The sequence below is a fragment of the Protopterus annectens genome, chromosome 7.part0 (genome assembly GCF_019279795.1).
Source record: "Protopterus annectens isolate FY-2018-M chromosome 7.part0, PAN1.0, whole genome shotgun sequence".
In the NCBI taxonomy this organism is placed as follows: Eukaryota; Metazoa; Chordata; order Ceratodontiformes; family Protopteridae; genus Protopterus; species Protopterus annectens.
The window spans coordinates 430465220-430479275 of record NC_056739.1 but is presented as its reverse complement, the minus strand read 5'-3'; the positions used below and the strand labels follow the sequence as shown (position 1 = coordinate 430479275).

General features: G+C 37.5%; 1 protein-coding gene across 1 annotated transcript in view; it reads right to left on the bottom strand.

Moving 5' to 3' along the window:
* Positions 1-14056, bottom strand: part of MPDU1 (mannose-P-dolichol utilization defect 1) — a 226763-nt gene that overhangs the window by 97713 nt on the left and 114994 nt on the right. Inside the window, exons 2-3 of the mRNA XM_044077012.1 lie at positions 5614-5679; positions 3042-3174 (exon numbers count right to left, since the gene is read on the bottom strand). Coding sequence (XP_043932947.1) covers positions 3042-3174; positions 5614-5679 — 199 coding nt within the window. The remainder of the gene's footprint in view (positions 1-3041; positions 3175-5613; positions 5680-14056) is intronic.

Genomic DNA, 14056 nt, shown 5'->3' with positions numbered 1-14056 from the left:
AACAATGCCAGAATGGGGTGTGTCAAATGCCTTGGCCAGGTCAAGGTAGGCAGTGTGAACGATTTTGCCCTTATCCTTTGCTATGGTAACCTTCTCAAAGAAGTCCACCAGGCTGAGTAGGCATGATCTGCCCTTGACGAAACCAAACTGGGATAGGTCCAGTGTCTGGAGGTTTACTATCTCTCCACTGATCATCTCCATGATAATTCTTTCCATGGCTTTACATATAAGATTAGTGAGACTTATGGGTCTGTAGTTTCCAGGGTCTGTGGATGGCCCACCTTTGTGCCAAGGGATGACTGTTGCCTTTTCTCCATTTATGAGGCATGAAGCCTGTTTGGAGGCTACAGTTAAATAGTAATTCCAGAGGCCATGATAGAGGGCTATCCTTTGAAATCAGAAATAGTCTCAGTCTGTGATGTAATATGATTTAATGTTGTGTTAAGCAGTGTCTTCCAAACACAAGGAAATTAAGGCTTTAGGGACTATGACACTTAATAGCCTAAAAGGACACTCTGCTGAATCATGCATATCATGGAAAGCACTTAGTCATGGATTGATTAGACAAGGCCAAATTTGGTAAGGAAAGCATTTCTTATGCACCACAGAAATCTAAAATAATGTGCCACTATGGCATTAACAGCATATAGTTCCAGCTGTTAAATGAACAAATTTTTGTCAATGTTTCAAGGGTTAACAGTTTACTCGAACTGTGACGTCACCCAATAAGTAGTTATGTACCATCTGCTGACTGCTGAGTAATGGTTCTTATCTTGCAGCTAGTGTAACACTGCATTGCATAAATTACCTTAATTGTTACTTAACTGTCTACTACTGTAATATAATGTCTCTTTGTCACATGTGCAGGTCACCTAGATCATGGCTGAAAAGGGGTCTCAGGACTAAATGACTTACCTGGATAACTAATAAACAAATAGATAAATAAAATGGGCAAGCACACTGGCACAGAAGCATACACATGGGCTTCAGAATTAAACCTCAGTCATTGACAGAGCTGGTCAGGAAGCAGAGATCAAAGTTGTTTAGCTATGCTCTCCCTACTGGTGGGAATGGCGTGAGGTTTCCTGGTTCAAAAACAACCCTTAAAGATAGCTGGGAATAGCAGCTAGGAACACCAAGAGAGGGGGCAGTGAAACAAGCCCCCTTAAGCACAACAGGCATCAATGGACATTGATATGTACCTATTCATTTACTACATTACTGACTGTGCACATCCAGCTGGATGAAGGCCTTTTTTAATGGAAACCCAAAGAGAACAGCTGTCATCAGAAATGGTTACAAAAAGCAAGTATGTAAATACTGCACAAAGGTGGCATGAAAAACCTGTGAATAAGAAGTGAGCTTAGAAGAATTACAGCGAGTTGGGCAATGATCCTCAGTACTTGTCCCCTTTTCTTAAATAGCTAAAGGGCACCTCTACCCAAAAAAAGTCGGGAATTGCCCCGGACGTGAGGAGAAAGAGAGGATCAATACAATGGTAAGGAAGGAGGTCAGGAAAGAGTCCACAAGGATATGGTGGGGAACAGAAAAAGTAATTAAATGTTTAAAAAGTACCATAATCACAAACGTCATCTTACTTCATCAGTTTAAAAGTGCAGACTATGTCAATAGACGCAGTGCTTCTTCACAAAAATGGAGCACTGAATTTTTTGTTACATCAAGAACAAGATATAGCATCCATCTAATGTATCTCAAACGTAGAGATGGTATGATAATGACATTAACTACATGCCGGTCAAACAGGCACGGGGATAGAAATGCAACAGTGTTACAAGCCAACAATGTATAACATGTCACAAAAAAAAAGTCAAATTTAGATCCACATCATCATCATCCTAAAGATTCAAACTTACCCAACCAAATAAAACAAACTGCAACACAACAAATAAATTGTTAAGACAAAATACAGTCTTTAAAACACATTTCAAAGGTAAAGTACATGCATTCCTATAGTCTAAAACATACTTTCAAATCCAAATAAAGTTTATTACCTGTGAATGCTTTACACTGCCACAAAGGATTCATACACTGCTACACACATTCCCTATTAGCTAACATTTTATTCCTACACTTCAATCACAGTGTTGTTTTGACAGGCAGGGAGGAGCACACACTGTTACTATAAAAGGTTAATGCTGATGGGCTGCAAAAGACATCTTGTTATTTAAGGGAACACCATCACACTAAAAACTAGATACCGAATTATCTCAAACGTTAGTCATTAAGACAAGAAATTATCTATGAAAAACAGTTCCTTAGATCAGACTATGAAAAACATGGTCATAAAGACAGGCTATTGCATTTTTGTTGTACCGACTCTTGTCTTAGGCAAGAAAGATCCTAGAGTTGTTGAAATAAGAAAATCTCATAAAAGCTTCTTATTTTACTTATCTTATAAGTTTCTTAATTTACTTACTTATTTGTTAATCGGGGAAGTTGACTAATCCTTGCAGAACTAGGCCACAAGAGTCACAAGGGCAAAGGCAGAGAAAAAATGGGGGGGGGGGGACTTTGGACTAGACAATCCATAAGTGCGTAAACATAGGAAATGGGAGTTAAGTACCTGGAGAAAATTCACACTGACACAAGAACATACATTTTTACAGAGATGACACATGGAGGTTAGGATGAAAACCTGGGTTCTGGAGCTCTCAAGTAGCATAATTACCCACGGTGCAACTGCAGAAGTACAGCACTGCTGTACAAAAGAGTATTGCTGGGAATTACAGATGCATTTCTTAAGAAAGAAGCAAAAGCATCTCTTAAGATCTAAGAGGTCTCAGTGGCGGGGTGGGGGGTGGGGGGATTGTCATGCTGCAGTAAGCCCATGAAACCATATCATAACTTCTTCATCAAGTGGCCATACTTAGCTTTGTCACAAGAGAAGAACCTCAATAGCAGAAGTGTGCAGAGACCACAGGGTGACTTTTGGGGGTTACAGAAACTACACTAGAGGCTTGAAAGTACATTAAAAACTGAGCTGAACAGATCTAAAGGTGAAAAAACGTTATTGCTCTTACCTAAATGGAAAGCTGTTGGCAATGCTGTACACCATCATCCCTGTGATCGCTACCAACTCCAAGAGAATGGAGGTAAAATTCAGACCCTCAGCACTCTTTGCTCCCAAAATCTTGAATATCTGTGGAAGCTTCACTACAAAAGAGGGGAAAACATAAGTTACAGAGACAGCTTTTCTAAGGAAATTGGCTGGCTGAACACAGAAGCAGAACAACAATGACAAGCATGTAACTTTTCTGTTCTGTCTACATGGTTGTTTTAATGCCAGAAAATGGCTTTGCTGCGGAATTTCTGGCACTAGTACTCTCTGGCACAAAACTATAAGAATGCGTTAGCTACTTTAAGTGTTAATAATACAATAGTCAATATTTACTAAATCAGCATGGCCACCCTTTACAGTTGGTTTGCTGTGCAATATTTCACTAATATTTTGAATATAATTTTCTCTAATTCTTTATGGAATTGGGCCAATTAAGTTCAGGGTTTCTTAATTGCATTCTGTTTTAACTTTTTAGCACAAGCATAATCATTGTAACTGTTTTTTTGTTTTGTTTTTTTAAATCTGGAAGTGTCCCTACTATCTTCGTATTGAAAATGGGCATCGTCTACCACAGATAACCTGTTTAGCAAATGAACATCTAAAATGTTTGGGTTAAGCAAAATACTGGAGGCTGGCAAACTAAGAAGTTCTAACAAAATTTGGCAAGATATTTTAGTGATACAACTTGTTTAAGTCGTTCTGTATGAACCGCTTAAAAAACTGACATAAAAGAGGTCCTGATATAAGAAGCCTTTAAAGCAAAGATTGACACGGTTATGGAAGACAGCTCATAATACATAGCAAGCCTGGCATTCTAGATCTACTTTGGAACCCTTCCTGTTATTTGTACATATGCATGTAAGAGCTTCCGTATGGAAGATAACAGCTGTAGGAAACAGGATGTTCCACAAATATATTAAAGACATTTCTTTAAATTAGAAAGAAAAGGTATTTTTTTAAAGTCATTGAATGAAAATAGTCCAAATGAAATACTACACGCAACAGGAAAGCCCAGTATAGTGACTAGAATTCTAAGTGATGAGAACAACTATAGGTATCACAGGTTAATATCAGCTTTACATGAAACATGTCAGGCAATGCCAGAGATGCACCAAGGGAAGAATATTATAACTTCCAAAGTGCTGACCTTTAGTAGCAATAAAAATTAGGCCAAATAAATTGTTAGTGAACAGCAGTCCACCATAAAGAAATATTTAAATTTCTAAAAATTAGCTTTTTTCTTCTTTACATACTTTGCATTAGTCATTATAAAGTATCATATAGATTTTATTAAAGTTGAAAATTATCTATTAACTCCGTGGTCCTGAAAATGTAATAAAATATAAAATGCAAAATCAAAGCTGCTCAAAAACTGTGTACTGATGTGTAGTATTTTTCTCTGCTGACCCTGCTTTTCAAGGCCTGACTGATTTTGGCTCAGATTTTAGCTCTGTCCATCTCGATCCAGTCAAAAAGTACTGACTTTTGGAGAAAAGCTAGTGAAATAACACATCAATAACGACTATAATTACCGTTATAGACTTCTGCTGATTGTCCCTGGTTATTTCTGGATTTGTCCTTGACTGGTTGAGATCCACAATGTGTAGTATGTAGTCAGCAAAGTTTCCAAGTCTAAACATGTAGACTCTTTTCTCAGAAATGCTTCCTTCCCAGCCTAGTATGTGCAGGGCATCAATCCACTGGTCTGCCCAGGAGATACCCAGGACAATCTGGTCTTGGCATGATGACATACTGTCTATAGTGGGACATAAGCTGCGCAGAACTACTGTGTTTCCTTGTAAAAGGGAAGGTGTGGGTGAGTTATAAAACAAGAAATATACAAGTTTTTTGAAATGTGTCAGTTCCAGGGATTTTGAAATTCAGCCTTAATCCCTTTAGGAAATAAAATGAGTAAATGGTAGGCCACCAAATAATGAAGTCGGGAGGGGGCTCAAAAATATTTTAGACAGTTGTTGTTTTCTATTGCATACCAAGAAAATGGGTCCACTGTGACTCTCTGACAGTCCCCAAATTTTTCTTTTTGCAGGTAGGCAAGCCTCCCACACCCTCTGACATGGGGACAAGCCCTTACACCCCCAAACTATATGTGTGTGTGTGTGTGTGTGTGTGTGTGTGTGTGTGTGCGTGTGTGTGTGTGTGTGTGTGTGCGTGTGTGTGTATCTCTACACCAACTCAAGCAACACTCATTATCTCACTCTTCCCACGACTGAAGACAGTCAGTCTTCCAGGTTTGATGTTCTGAGCATCAACCAACTGGCCAGTGACAAACAGGATCGACAACTAGAGAATCCCCAGTTGAGTTAATAAACAAAATTTAAATGAAAACTTATGAATCACTAAACACATTACTACAGATTTACTGTTCTCTGCAGTCAGAAATGTTCACTAAAGAACAATTTTCAGTTTTATTACTGCAGATATTTAGTTTGGGCATTCTGATTTGGTGAATCAAAAACCCAAGCAGGACACACCAAACAGGTACACCTATGAAAACGTACAGATTTGAGACTTACCCATGACTGACCCCATGATGATGCCAATGCCCAGGCCTTTACTAATTAAAATCTTCAAGCAAGGTACTAAAGAGAGAGAGAGAAAAAATACACAGTAATACATACATGTCAGTGGAATGAAAATGCACTACAATTTCATGGCAGTGGAACAAAACATGCACAAATCTGAGATGAAAACCAAACTTCTGACAGTCACATTTATATTATTTTTATAAGCAGTTTTATAAGGTGTGCTTACTTCTCCCACACTCCTCCACACAGAGAGACATTTGCTTATGCCAAAAGAGTTCCTTAATGCAAAATGTGTTTCATAACACAGCACCAATAAGGCATCAAAAATCAAACAATGGTAAATAATTGAAATAACAAAAAAATGGTGAGTACTGTGAATGTTAGTGTTATTTACTGCATCTCCTCTGTCATAAACAGCCACTAGGTTAAAGCATATGACTTGAGTTAAGATGAACATACACGTGTGCCAACCTCTCCCTTTGTCATCTTTTCCACCCAGGCATTCCCGGTGTCATCAGTAAAGATCTTGGCAATTACATCCTCATGACCAGATCATGTGCACAGTGCATTCTGTGAGGAGTGGTACAATCACAGACTTCGTCTTCTCCACTCTCCTCCCTCAGTGTTGAATACAAAAGTGTCGTCACTAAAGTGCATGTTTGCAATGAATTTACGTGCCTGCTTGTGTCCAGACTGTCACATTCTACTCAAAATGCTTCCACTGTGCTATGATCTTGCTTCCAACAGACAAAAGAAGATCCACAAGGTATTCTTATGTGGAGAATGGCAGTCATACCTCTGAAATGTACAGATTTTCACAGAATGTCCAGATTTTTTTTCTCTTATTTTGTTTTTTTCCTCATTAAATTTGTTGTTTTCAAACAAATCACTAAGAGCTGAAATCACTAAATACTGAACACATTTAAGTTTCAGCCTTCACATTATTCAGAAAAAACAACTTTCTAAGTTTATAAGAGTAATGTTTAAAATCTGTCCCTATTTGTGGGCCTTTGCCCCCTTTCACTTTCACTCTACCTGCTATCCTTCTAATCCTAAATTATGATCTTTTTCACAACTCTACCCCAACTATTAAAGCAGTCCCTACAGATATAATCATCCTTCTAGTCTGTTTAGTCACTGTATCTGTCATGTCCTTGGATTTTTCTACATTAAACTGACTTTAGCTGTCCCTTGAACCTTCTGCTTAAACTCAGCCTTTCATTTTTTCTAACTAAAGATGTGTCTCCATTTCCATTTTATGCCTCTATAATAAATCTAATTACTTTGTCTCCCTTCCATTCTACTCAAACTGTTAAATCTATGCTTGCTGATTGTGAAACATTTTTTTTAAGTTTTTCTCCTTAAATCATTGTACAGGATTTGATAATTACATAACTGGATCAGCTATGACCATTTAATAAGGTTCTCAAGTAAGCTTTAGTCTATTTGCTCCCTTGTAATAATTATAAACTTTACTAGATTGTCATTACTCTATTCTATGTATTCTGGTGCTCTTCTACTCAGGCCACAGCTGAAAATGTGCTCACACTCAGTTGGACTTTCCCAGTAAACAAATGTAAAATAAATAAATAAATTAAATTACATTAATTAATTAATTTTTAGCTGTTCCCAGATTTCTTGTGTTGAGAGGTTGAGGGGTGTATTGGTGGTGCTTCCATTACTACACCTCAACAATGTTACAAAAGGGGCCAAACATTATCCTTAGAACTCATCTTTTCTGAAATTAAAGTAATTAAAGGTAAACTAGATAAGCTCATTCATAGGACAGCTCTGCAAAATACTGTAACACATGATGTGCTACCGGAGCATTCTGATGTGATCACTATTATGAAGCAAAGCAATAAGGGTTATCCTACTGGTGGACGAAGCTTGAGCTCCCGAACTTTGACTGTCCAAGCTTTATTTGCTAATGAACAGAGTTCCTCCACAGGAAATCACTACTGGCAAGTTGTGCCAAAAGTGAATAACTTTTGGGGAATTTTCTCCTTTTCTGAGTAAGTCTGACCTCGGAGTTGGTATAAATAAGTTGGGGGTGGGGTGCAGGTGAGCTTTTTCCCTTGCAAAAACACAAAGTGTTTTGTGCAAGATGTTTTTGGAAATACAGCTCAGGGATTCCAATTCTTGGTGCATTTGCCATCCCCTCATAGTGGAAAATGAAAAGAATGCCTTTATAAAAAAAAAAAAAGGTCATGTCTTTTCACAGCTTGATTATTAAACTGTTATATGGCAAAGAACAGCTAAGTTTTCACCTATGATTAGGGAATACAGGCAAAGGAAGTTAGTATTTAGATTTCCCTAACCGTCTTTCTTGATAATATTTCAAGAGAGGGGAGTGAGTGAAGGCTTTCTCAGAGGTCAGCTTTGCTCTTCAATATGTGAAGTCAGCACCAGATCGATCAGGTGATGAAGGATCACAAAATGGTGGCACTCATGGTGACATTCGGCCTGAAACTAGCAGCACTACAAGGAGGACTGTGGATGGAATGAGCCAATCCCCAGTCTTCAAAAAGAAACTGCATCTAACAGAAATAGCAGCCCTTGCAGTAGGAAAAACTCAGCAAAGTGACTTGTGCAAGGCAAACTCCATCCTTGTATATCTAAATGCTAATGAGGACGACAGGGATTCTTTGTTATTTAATGTTTTATTGTGTAGGTTGTAGTGGCCAGAGGTACATTTTGATGTTACCATTGTTTGGCTTATTTCATTATTTCACTTCTGATTCTTTTCTTTTTCAATGACGATTGCACTGCTCCAAATAAGGTGGTCACATGACTGATAGAAGCCAACAGTTACCTTCTTCCACCATCTTCGGGCAGGGATATTTGAGTTGCAGAAGGAAGAGAGATTCAAATAAAAAGTGTTACTTTTTTTTTCAGTTACAGTTCTGATCCAAATAAGAAATTGGAGGATAATTAACCTAAGACAACATATTATCTAAGACGGTACCACGATAACGATGTTGCTCATTTATTCCAATATTTTATTATCATTCTTTTTTATGCATAGTGTTAAAATACAAACTGTTGCATACTGATCATGTGCCTATCACTTTAATATCAAGCAGTTTTGGTGCTGCTGGCAATATTAATGTAAAATGCAAATATTGCTTGTTGTTTATTCTTTGTTGGTCTCCTTCCTTTTACTTATTTATTTTATTTATTTATTAATTAATTTATTTGGTTGCTGCAGTTGTTTGGAAAACTTGTTTATGTTTTCACAGTAAGGGTTTGGAATGCAGTTTGACTCATGGTTCGAGGGAGACTCTGCATGATAGAATTGTTGCAATGAAGAAGTAACAGTGCAGGCACGCCGATGTCTGAGAGCAGAAGCTTGTTTGGGATACTGAACAGACAGGAAATTCCTCATTTCCTGGAAGTATATTCCACAATAGATTAATGTGCGTCTTTAATCATGATATTATTCACTTCATGCAAAATTGATATGGCTATAAGTTTAAAATACTGTGTGCATGTTTTTCATTTGATGTTGGGAGTTTACACAAGATTGTTTTATATATTAGTACAAAATGTGTCTACATTAGGCAAAGGGGCAAGACATTCTGTTTCAGCTATGTGTACCACAGAACTTAGGTTTGGTTTCAAAAGAAAGCTTTGTTTGAAACTGGAATGGGATATAATCAGATAATTAAAGGGACGTCAGTATTTTCCCTAAATCATGGTGACAATCTGTGTATTAACTTGGAATGTAAATGGGTTTCCCCATCTATCTGAAAGAACAAGAAAGTTATGTTATGTCAAGCAGCACTGCATACATGTGTTGGCCTTACAAGAAAATCATCTTAACTCAAGGGAGACAGTAGTGTAAAGGATCTAGGATAGAGGGCTGGCTGCAGAGTATCTAGAAAGCAGTAAAAGAGTAGGTAAACGGGATGTTTTAAAAATTCCATTGGAAAACAAGGATAAGATGAAATACACTATGGAAAAATGGGAAGGCGAAATTTTAAAGGAACAAGCCAAGAGTTTTACAGAGCAGGAATGTGTGGCAAATACTGGGACAGAAGGTCAAAATACATCTATTAAAAGTCAAACTGAAGAAATAATGGATACGAAATACAAGCTGATACAGAAAGGAATAAAAGCATATATTCACTCAGTATCAAAAGTCAGAATTCCTGATACAAATAGGAAGATTACTGGTATCCAGAAAAGATTATACAATTGCTGAGAAACTATTTTAGTTGGATGCATCAATCATAGGTAGATGAAAGTGGGTTGGGCAAGGTTCTAGAGGAATACCTTTGTAATAGGCACTTATTGGACATCATTCCTGAACAGAGGAAATCCTGCATTCACCCAGAATGAGACAGAGGGGGCAATTAAAGAGCAGGCTCTAGGTAAGACCCCAGAATTTTGATGGTTTACCACCAGAATTCTGGTTACATGCTAAGTATTAATTCCTGCCTTGCAAAAGTTAAAGTGTTACTAGCTTGGATGGAACCAGAATCTTGAAAGCAAGCAATGATATCTTTAAATCTTGAAAGAAAGAAAGCAAGACCCAGATCTGCCAGCCTCTTACAGACCAATATCAATTTTAAACCACAACTATAAGCTAATTTTGGCCTTACTTGGACAATGAGAAGAAAAGCTGCTATCATCTTTAGTGACCTTAGACCAATGTGGTTTTGTGAGGGGAAGACCACAGACCTTCAAAAATATTAAACCACACTAGTAATCCACTTGGCAAAATAATTGGGTTAAGAAGTTGTATATTACATTTAGATGCCAAAAAGGCAGTCAGTCAATCGTGCACAGTGGCCTTTTTCTAAAACAAGTGCTGTATGCATTTAGTTTTCCATTAAGTTGGATTAACCTCGTCTTTGAAATGTATACAGGACAGGGGTTATTCTGAGCCTTTGTCATGAGGGTTATGAAGCAAGGGTGCCCTTTGCCCCCTTTGCTCTACACACCGAACCTCTAGTGGCTGCAATATATCAGTCAGAATTGAGGGGGTACAGACTCCAGAGCACTGAAGTGAAGATCTTGCTATATGCCAATGATGTGTTATTAGTGGACCGACAAGATGACTAGCCTTCAGTTTTCTATACGTTCAATGAATTTAGGAGATGCTGCAGATGTGAAGTTAATCACGATAAAACCATGGCACTTCCTATGCACTACAACCTCTCACCTCTCCGAAAAGGGAAATTTCCCTATTTAAGGAAGATTACATTTATCACTTAGGTGCCTGGTTTGGGACTAACATAGAACAAACAGTAATGAAAACTCATGAGAAAGTATTGCCTCGCTTCAAAGATACAATAAGAGATGAAAAATGACCGTGCTTGATTTAGGTCTGAGAGTCCAGGTATTACAATTTAAGGTTAGTTTGTTTCCATGGGTTCTTTATGTTTATCAGGCCTTTCCAGTGGATTTTCTACTGAGATTTTTAAAGCTCATAAACAAGATTACTGTGGATTATGCGCAGGAAGCGTCCCACAGTAGACTGGTAGAAAGTGACTTTAGGAGACTAGGAATCCCAAATGTTGTGTCATATTATCAATAGGTGCTGTTTAAGACCACCTGTATGCTGCAGTGCAAGAAATATACTGCCAATAAGCAGGAGCTGAAGAGAAATCAGAAGGGTGGCCTTCTGATACTACCTCCAGAATTCTAGAGATTCTGTGTACTTGAAATGGCACAAAATAAAATGTTTGTAAAACTTTCCTAGTGGGAAGGAGGCTCATGTTTAATGATGCCAGTTTAGGTGAGAAAACAGAGATGTTTCAGATAACTGAAACAAGAGGAGGGAACGGACTCTGTAAGTATAACAATTTGGGAAAATGGAAAAAAAAATACTAGGATATGGAGATACCAGGACATCAGCTGATTGGGTACAATAGAAACAGCCAAATGGAAGAGGAATAGCAGTCTACACTAGCGAACAAACTGTGAGGTACTTGAGAAAAAATGTTAGAAACGGAAAAGAAGACGACGACACTTGAAGAGCATCAAAAATGAACAGCCCAGCAGTCGCATAACAGAGAGAGAGGGAGGAAGTGAAATGTTGTGGCTAGATATAATACAATCAATTAGCAAGAAGCGGAAAGAGAATGCAATTAACAGAAAAGGGACTAGATAAGGTTTTGGAGCAGAAAAAAGAGAGAGAGAGACACACACTCTAATGATTAGACTTTAATCTCAGTAGAAGTAGATTGATGCATTTCAGCATCCAAATCAAGAAGACAGAATCAAGGTGAAGATACTAGACCAACTTATCCATCCAGTACAAAAAAAGTACAAAGAAGGAGAAAATACTGGACAATGTAGCCAGCAAGGACGAGGAGGTTCAAGGTAATAACTGTAAAAGTACCTTTGGTCAGCAGTAGCTAGTTTACCATGGAAAATGGGGAACAACTCACAAATACAAGTGGATGACCCTTAATGAAAAGAAAATGTGAAGTTTGCTAGACCAAAATCAGAGACTGGTCACAAACAGTTTTTGAATAAATATAAAGTGGAGTACAAAGGACAGACAAGAAAGAGTGGCTAGGGAAAACATTAAGGCAGGGAGAAAAATGAAAAACAAGAGGCAAATGTGATTTAAAAAGGATGTTAACATGACAACCCATCCAAATGAAAGGACATGTCACAAATTAAGACAGGAAAGGTGTGTGAGCAGGAGGGTGATAAAGAGAAGGGTACAGAAATAGTAAGAAATGCAGAAAGTACATCTTCAGGAAGATCTAGCAGAAGTGAAAAAAAATATATATATTTTTTTATTTTTTAAAACCTTTACTGAATTATCACTTAAGACATAGGCAAACATTTATAAAATAAAGAACACAAACTATAACATGTTCACAGTTACAAACATTATATTGCACATATATTTTTATACAGAATTACCATCAATTCAACATTAAATTAATCAAGTCCTGCCTTCCATTAAACCTCACTCTTCCGCCAAAACATTATTCTGCATGTATTGTTCCAACAATTTCCATATTTTCCTTGTAATTTCCTACCCTTTAAAGATCCCACTTCCACTTTTTTTTCTCTGTTACAATATTCACTACTTCAAATACAGCTGGTTTAGACTTTGATTCCCATTGCTTAGTAATTGTTTTTTTTTTGGCCGCTACCAAAATTAAACTTAACAAGACCTTACTATGTCTAGGCAATTCAGCTATTGTATCCCAGCTCCAAAATAAATAAATAAATACTCTCCTTAATTACACTTCGTTCACCCAGTATTTCTGACAGTGTACTCTGTAAGGAATTTTTATAAAGTCTGACAACTCATTACACTCCCAAAACATGTGCTCCTAGCTACCTCTTTCTTCCCATCACACCTCCAACATTTGCCATCTACTTGAGAAAAAAAGCTTTGGAGTCTGCTTGGGGTATAAATATGCAAACACTTCCATGCAAAATTCCTAAATCTTCTAAACTTTGTTGCATATTTGGGAGCCATACATATATCCTGCCATTATTTCCTTGTGACTTGCTTATCCACTCTCTCTTTCCAATATTTTCTAACCTCCTCAGATTGATTTTTGCAGTTACCATGCAATATTTTATGCCCTACTAATTATCCCTTTCTTAACAGCAGCTTCTGTTCTAGACGCAACTAAAAACTCTACCAGAACAGGTCTTGTAGTTCCCGCATCCCTTTCTCTTTGCTTATACTCTGGTATCAATCTCTGATTGGGAAAGCAGTATCTAGCCTGCAGTCCAAATGTCTTCTTGGCATCTTCCCACTCTACTACCTTTCTCTCTCTAGTTATTTGCTCCCAATTCCTTGGTTCTTTTGTCAGTTTTCTCCTGTAAATTCCAGCCCACTTTTGCCTATTCTCTGCACCTCTAATTGCAGTCATCCCTATTCTCAGAATCTCCTTTCTCCATTCTCATGTTGGCTTAGTTATTAGAATACTTTCTGCTAGTTTATGAATGTAATATTCTGTATGGCTGCTGTTATTCTCCTTAAGGATCAGCAACTAAAATCCCACTCTCTCCTTATTTCTTGAACTTTTCCCTGCTTCATCATCACCCCTTTCTGCTTTGAATTATAGTTTTCTACTTGTGTTATACATACAAGGTTTAACAGTGCAGCTCTACAACAGCCATTAAAATTAGGTAATCCTAAACCACCTAGTTCTACTGGAAGGATCAACTTATCCTACTTGACACTTGCCCTCTTCCCTTCCAAGATAAAATCCTTCAGCTCTTAATTAATATCCACAACTTTTCCTCTGGTTGATACAAATATGCCTGGCCTGTATATAAAACTAAAGGGACTAAAAACATTTATACTGCTCGTTTCTCGCTATCCATATCCATAAACAAGACCATCCAGTTTCTCACTTATTGTATTATCTTTTTGTTTTTTCTCTTCTCGCATATTTTAGCTGCCATAACAGAAGCCTTTTTAACCCATACTCCTAAATAC